The sequence below is a fragment of the Anas platyrhynchos genome, chromosome 2 (genome assembly GCF_047663525.1).
Source record: "Anas platyrhynchos isolate ZD024472 breed Pekin duck chromosome 2, IASCAAS_PekinDuck_T2T, whole genome shotgun sequence".
In the NCBI taxonomy this organism is placed as follows: Eukaryota; Metazoa; Chordata; class Aves; order Anseriformes; family Anatidae; genus Anas; species Anas platyrhynchos.
Window position 1 is genome coordinate 119,799,778 of NC_092588.1, and position 7,369 is coordinate 119,807,146.

The 7,369-nt window shown below is 54.7% G+C and overlaps 1 protein-coding gene across 11 annotated transcripts in view; it reads right to left on the reverse strand.

Annotated features, from left to right (window-relative positions):
* Positions 1-6,053, reverse strand: part of UBE2E1 (ubiquitin conjugating enzyme E2 E1) — a 46,005-nt gene extending 39,952 nt beyond the window's left edge. Inside the window, exons 1-4 of one of the 11 annotated variants that reach the window (XM_038174720.2) lie at positions 5,851-6,053; positions 5,053-5,137; positions 3,715-3,803; positions 1,484-1,534 (exon numbers count right to left, since the gene is read on the reverse strand). In XM_038174720.2, the coding sequence (XP_038030648.1) occupies positions 1,484-1,534; positions 3,715-3,803; positions 5,053-5,137; positions 5,851-6,038 (413 nt within the window). In that variant the 5' untranslated portion in view covers positions 6,039-6,053. Of the gene's footprint in view, positions 1-1,483; positions 1,535-3,714; positions 3,894-5,052; positions 5,150-5,652; positions 5,684-5,850 lie in introns of those variants that run through there. The other 10 variants (XM_027451061.3, XM_072033476.1, XM_072033473.1 and 7 more) reach the window with 10 other exon arrangements.
* Between the last annotated feature and the right edge of the window lie 1,316 nt (positions 6,054-7,369).

Below are 7,369 nucleotides of genomic sequence, written 5' to 3' on the forward strand. Positions count from 1 at the left end.
GACAAATCAGGATGCTAATATTATTTACACAAACCTTCAGATGAAGCCTGCAGTCTGACATACTTTTACATAATCACAGCTTTTGGGCAGATTCACTAAATTCAGACTGCAGACCTGGCCCCTTGATCATCCAGGCTCACTTATCGACACAGCAAGGCAGGCTCCGTGCCTTTCTGAGCCATGCTTCTGGGTTTCTTTCCCACGAACATCAGGATATGGTGGGAGGAGGAGGGGGAAGCATGCGGACTTCATCCTGACACAGAGTCAGGATGCAGACAGGACAGACGCTTCCAACCCACCAGCTGGAAGCTCTTTTAATACTCAGGCAGTCATTAATGTCACTGAAACAGTATTGTCATAGCTAGAGGTTTCAGAACCCATCAGTTATCTTCCAAACAGCATAAAAAAATTAATATCAGCCTATACTTCTCCTGTACCCACATGCTCCATCCCATCCCAGCTTGAACTAATTACGATCCTCGGGCCTGGTAGTGACAGTGGCTAACTCTTGTGCCAGTGCTGCCCCCAGACTAACAGCAGCAGAAAGCTTCAATAAAAAGCTTCACGTGCATTTGTGGGTGACAACTGAGTACTAAAGAGGCCAACTTAAATAGTTATTTATACACAGAATTTCCTTTGATTGCTGCTATTACCAACATCAAAAGGCCTCAAACCCAGTTCAGGCGCAGCACGAGGATAGGAACAGAGTTGTGCTTTGGCAACAGCAGCGAACACAAACCAGTCTGAAAGCAACTTTCCTCTTGAATGAACAAGCACAACCAAGGATGTTACACTACTACTGTCTCCTCCCCGAACGCTATGAGGCTCTGGCCACTGAATCAACCTGCTAGAAGCTTTAAACAAAAGGTACACGTTTCTAAAACATACTTAAAAAAGAGCTGCTCTATAAAGGGCAGCCGAACAGCCCTGCTTGTTATTTCATCAGCTAACATGCATGCTTCTGTAGGGCACCCACCGAGTGACAAATTCACGCTTCTCTTTCACTGTAAGTTACTGGTTAAATCACAACTCTGAGCTAAAAAGCTCATAGCATTTTACTATTTTCTGCTTCCTTAGCAGGACTTTAATTTATATCAGATCAGTGCAGTCAGGCATTAGACTTAGAAACCAGGAAAAAAAAAATCAAGAAGAGAGTTTTCACACTCTTCTTTATAGGCCAGTTTCAGAAACATACACACGAAGCAATCTGACAGATAAAAATGCAATTGTTAGAAAACAAAACCCAAACAACCCCCTAGCAGACAGAAAACACGTATCAACACACGCATAACAATCTCTGGAGGTGTCACCCCCCCCACCTGGAAACTATTTAATATCATCCAAGCATTCACAAAAGCACCGTCAGCTACGCAGCCGTTCCTCTGCTCGATCCAGAACCTCCAAGGACAACTACAACAAGCACAAGCACACTTCAGCCCCTCTCCTTCCCCCCGCCCTCCCCGAGGACGGCATCGGCACCAACCTGCAGTTGGGAGGTGGATCTAAGGTGATGTCAGCCAATTCCTTCTGAATCCTGTGGCAATAAAAGCGAGAAGGAACAAAGGTAAGTCGCTGTGCGGGGCAGCAGTTAACACATACGCCTTACAGACATACGGCCGCATTACGTTTGCAATACCACGTACGAGAGAGGCGCTCGGTTATAGCCTCCCACTGGCCCACTCACACCAAGCAGGACAGACAGCCTGGTGCGGGGACAGGAAAGGAGGCAGGCATCGTGTGCTGAGCCCAGACAGGAGCACCGCTGCACACTCACACAGAGATGCCAGCCACACAGGGCTTTTCCACAAAGACTCTCCCCTTTACTCTGCTGGCCAGCTTGAAAGTGGAGGGGACCCTCTGCAAATGTAGCGCACCAAGTGCTATGAGGAAACCGTAGCCTGAGAAGGAAATTTGTCTTGCTGGATTGCAAGCAGCAGTCATCGCCAAGTTGGCTTCCCCTGGCTCCCCGCCACCCCCGAGAACAAACAGCAGCCCCACGGGAGTGAGGAGCTTTGCCATTCCCAAGGACGCCTAAAGGAAAGGGAACATCCACTTCCAAGGCTCCTGCACATTCCTGCCACCTTCAGTTCTCCCTCTTCCACACCACAGCCCCGAGTCCCTCCCCTCAGGACTCCAGGCGCTCCCTCTCATCGCCAGGCTCAGACAACACCCTGCCCTCCCTGCCCAGACTATTCCGGGCTCACACAGCAGCACGCTGCTTTTGCCACAAGATGCCCAACCAGCTATCATCCCTTTCCCTGGGGTCCCATTACTGTCACTCAAGCTTCCCCTCCAGATCTCTCCACCCTCTCCCCTCCTTTAAACTCAGCCAGCATCTTCGGCCTCTCTTCCACTTGTCATACACGCGAACCACAACCTTTTCATACCAGGCAGTTTACAGTCAGCAGGCTTGTAAAACTCTCTTCTTTTTTAAAATAGTTAAGGGCACGACACATAAACACCGCTTGCTACTATCTCTGAGCTTGCCATGGAAACATGCTGAGCGGGGATCTGGAATAACCTCACTGCCTTAACTCCACAAAGCCACAGAGAACTTAGCTGTGACGACAGGGCATTTGCATAAAACCCCAGCCACTTTTGACACCTAGAGACATAACCTCTCTGTGCTGCTTGGCAAGGCGTTTCAGAGAGCTGGTTTATTATTCTTACTGAAGTGCTCTAAGTTAGCTCGCAAACTTCCATTTGTTGGCTGAGCTCTCTGGTGCAGGACAGTGCTGAATTCAGGTGAAAGAGAGAATAAATAAGAAAGGGCAACAGCTTTTTTTTTTTTTTTCTTTTTTTAAACCAAATGGCTCCAAGAGTCTGTCCAGATGAAGAAAATTGACTGACGTAGCTGTTCTGGAATTACTACTCTATGCAGGCATCTCTCCCCCATATAGATATTATTCTGGAATAAAAACGATTTCATTCTCAAAGAAAAAAAACAACAACCAACCAAAGAAAAAACCCACTCTGTCCTGTAAGCAAAAACTATTTTAGAGTAGAACATCCACAAGTGGACCCACGGTGGATTATTTATTTTAGTCAATGTCGAGCCATACACAGAAAATTCAATATAAGTGATGAACAAACAGAAAAGCAGTAATATGTATAGTGGGAAAGGTTTGGGTTATATTACACCACTCACACTTCAGTGTGAATGGTGTAATACGGCCCCAAATCTTCCTTTCATCAGACAAACTCAAAACTCCTCACAAACATTAATTAATCCTCAAAGCAGCGCTGGAAAGAAAAAAGCCATTATACATCCATCCCAATACACAGAGAGGGAAATTGACGTTGAAATTTAATGCTTTACCCAGGACCACATAGTTTCCAGTGGCAGAGAAGGAATGAAGGCCCTACATACCAATCCCACATCCCTATAGCTGATGCTAATAAGGAGAAGGGAAGAGACAGCAGAAATAATTGAGGGGCAGAAAAACAGCCCGGAGGAAGAAGAGACAGGAAAATATGTGGGATAGAATGGAGGGAGAAGCAGGAAGAGAGACCAGAGAGCAGTGAAGTTGGGCACACACCACTGCACAGAGGCGCTGGAAAAGTGAGACAATGGCAGCTTCGCACGGGAAGGCTGTGAGTAAGCGAGAGAGGAGGAATGGGAGCAACAAGAGATCAGCAGGGGAACAGAGCAAAATGAAACGAGGAAGGAGAGAGGATGCAGTGAATTGGTGAGAAAACCGACTGTAGCCTCACCTCTTGGCACTGGTAGATAGCAGCTTAGAGTTTTTACTCATGCTGACTTTGCTTTCCTTCTTCTTAGGTGTGCTTGTCTCTTTCTCTGTCTGTTGGTTGGAGGATGAAGATGAGGAGGAGCTGGTGCTGGCCCTCGAATCGTCATCCGACATAGCGACCCCCCCACCACACACCCCAACCTGGAGAGGAGACACCACGGGGCACGGGGAACAAACAGTGAACACAAACACACACAGAGAAAGGCAGCTGACAATCTCGCTCTGTGTTTGGGTCATGCTCCCTTTAAAGGGTCCCCGTGTCTCCCTCTCCTCCTCTCAGGCCCTACAGCCAGGCGGGAGGAGCAGCAGCCCCCCCTGCGCTACTAATGCCACGGGGAAGGGAGAAAGGGACTTTTAAAGCTTCCTCTCGGGAAGCAAGTGCGAAATGAGAGAAGGGACTGGAACAAGGACGACGGCAAGGATCAGGGAAGCGCTCACAGCAGTTCCTTGTAATCTCCCCCAAACCGCACGAGCGAGAGGAGCCATCGCCACCCAGCCTAGGGGTGCAGGGGATAAAAATGGCACCGCTCGGGCTCCCTGGAGGCCGGTGGGGAGGGACGGGCCGGGGGGTGACCATCTCGCCAGCACCCTAATGGAAGTGGGGCATCACTGGACACAGGGGGAGACCCCGACGGGGGGTCCCTGAGCTACGGTGGGGGGAAACCTGCACCCACTGGGTGGGAAGGTATGGGGAGGGGGGCAAAGGGACAGCACACGGGAGGGTTTGGGGACCCCGGGGGGCCCCATGAGGCCCACCACGCTGTGGGGCAGGGGGCAGGAGGGGAGAAAAAGGGCCGTGGCCTAGCAGGGTGCGAAACGAGGGCTCGGGGAGCAGCGGGGTGCTGGGGGGGGGGCACCCAGGCTCCGTGCGGGCACCGGGGGGGGCGCGGGGCTGGAGGCAGCGCCCGGCCCCGGGGGGCGAGAAGCCGTCGAGGGGGGGACACGGGGGGGACTCGAGGGGGACACGGGACACGGGGGGGGCACAGCCCAGCGGGGCTGGGGGGCTGCGGAGGGGGCGCGGGGAGGGTCGGGGGCCGGCGCAGGGCCGCCCCCCTCCCGCTGCCCCCGGCGCCCCGGGGAGCCCCAGGGGAGCCCCCCCGGGGTATGGGGACCGGGGGGGGGCTCGTCCGTGCTCCCCCTGCAGCGGGGGGCCGGGGGGGCAGCGCTACCTGCCAGCCCCCGGCGCGCCCCCCCTGCCCCGCCGCCTGCCGCCCCATCGGCGGTCCGCGGCCGGCCCTGCCCCTCGCCCCTGCCCCCGGGGCCGGCGGGGAGGGCGGCGGGGGGCGCCCCGTCCCCGTACCTCTGCCTTTGTGTCTGGCTGCTCCTCCTCGGTGCGGCTGGGCCTGGCCACTCGTGTCTCTCTCGCTGGGAGAGAAGCGGAAGTGCTGCAACAGCAACTATTAAACAGGCAATGGCTTCCCTGCCTGCCTCCCCCACCGCCGAGCCGGGCCGGGGGGGCGGCGGGCACGGGGCGACAGCCTCCGCGGCCTCCAGCCCAAGGGGGTCCCGGGGGGAGGGCGGGGGGAGCCCCGGCTGCGGGGCTGCGGGGGGAGCCCGGAGGACACGGCACCCCCCTGCCTCCGGGGGGGGGCTGGGGGAGGAAGGGAGGCGATCGGAGGGGGCTGAGCTGTTAATGGGGACCCCCTCTGGAAAGTCATCTGCGAAGGTGTCAAGTCCTGGGGGGGGTGGGGGATAATCGCCCTCCCCCGCTCCGGTTTGCGCTTCCATGCTGAGTGCCCCAAAGGGACGAGGTCGAGGCAGGTGGCTGGGAGAGGGGAAGGCTCCCAGGGCTGCTTTTTTTTAAGGCGGAGAGGGGGCTGTTTAGGCTCGTGGGGGGGCTTTGGGCTTTCCCCCCTGTCCTCAGAACTGTTTCAGCCCCGAGGCTTCTCCCCTGCCTCACCTGCTTTGTCCCTCCAGCAGCACCAGTAACTTCTCACCTGTCTCAGTTGGAAAGCAATAAGAAAAGAAAAAAACAACAAAAACCACCAAACCCCACCCAACCAAAAAAAAAAAAAAAAGACAGCCCAGCCCAAACCCCACCACCACCACCGCCACCAGCCAGCCAAAAGGATCCCCCGGCGGCTCTCCCGTCTCTCACCTGTTCCAGCCCCAAAGCAGCAGCTGTGTCTCCCCTTCCCTCCCTGGCTTGGCCCCCCCTGTAGCAGCAGCAGCAGCAGCAGCAGCAGTTCCCTCTCGCCCTCGCCCGGAGTTCAGGATTCCATTGTCCCCCACGCTGCGCCCGCTGACATCACTGACACACAAAGAAGGGGCACTTCGTGATGTCATCAACGCATGCTGGGAGAGGAAGCAAAATCCTGGGCTCGGGGCTTGGCAGCGACAGCGAGAAAAAGCCCCCTCACTTTGCCAAAGGTAAAAGTATTAGGGGTGTATATATATATATATATATATTTATATATATATTTTTCCCCGAGTCCCCTAGTGGGGAGCCTGCCTGTGCGGAAGGCGCAGCGGCGTTCAGCCGGCTGGGGTGCTGTTGTATTGTATTTCCGAGGCTTTTTACTCTTCTCCCCCAAAATGTTGGCCGTCCATCCCCCGCTCTCTGCCCCTGGGATGGTGGTGCTGGCCCAGTGGGCTACCACGGCTCATCCTGGGGTTGCCCGAGCTGCTGCCGAGTGGGCCAGGGGAGCTGGCCGCCCACCGGCTGCCCCCGGGGTGAGCTTGGCTTGGTGCCGCTGCTTTCCACCGCCTGTCGAGGGATCCCGTATCGAATTGCCCGGCAAGGTTCAGCAGCCAAAAATACAATGGCTGTCACTGCCAAGCATCATAATAATTAAAAGGACTGTGTGTTTCCATCGTTCCTCCTGCTGGAGGACCCCGGAGCGGGCTGCAGGAGCCGAGCAGGGCCAAAGGACTACATGACAAAATGGGGGGGCAAAGGGGTGCCCGGCCTCATGGCATCGTGGTGGGTGGGACAGGGATGGTGGTGGTGCTGGTGGTGCTGAGGTGTGAAGCCCAGGCTGTCAGCCCACGGGTGACACTGTGGGACCTGTCACCCAGAGCTGCTGGGGCTAGCCCCACACACCAAGATGTCCATGGGGTGCCATGAGGGCCCAGCAAGGCCTGAGGCAAAGGCTTTGAGTGGGGAGAAAACCCTAAAGTTTGGGTTGGGTGATGAATACCTGTTACGTCTTTGGGGGACACTTGGGACCTCAAGGAAAGGGGTGTTTGGGCCAGCTCAAGGGGATGCTGAACCTTTCCTCCAAGAGGCTGTAGCTTCACATTTTTGTGACTAACCACAGGGGGCTGGTTGTGGCACTGGGCTTTTACCATCTCCACCCAGTAATCCTCAAGCTAGAGATGCTGGAGGGACTGCCTGAGTGGCCACAGCCTTTCCTTTGGCCACCGTTCCTTACATTTCTAGTAGTTAATCCCAAAACTATTGATACTCCCCACAAACTTGCTGCCCAGTCTCTCATGTGGTTGAACAGTGCAGGGCACACACCCCAATGACATTGTAAGAGTCACGCTGATAAAAGAAGTAATTCCACTGCAGTTTCACACTTACTGTTGTGGTTATTTTGTTTGTTTGTTTGTCTGTTTCCTAACTGTCTTCAGTCTTTCTTACCTCTGGTATCACATATTAGGACATGGTGAAT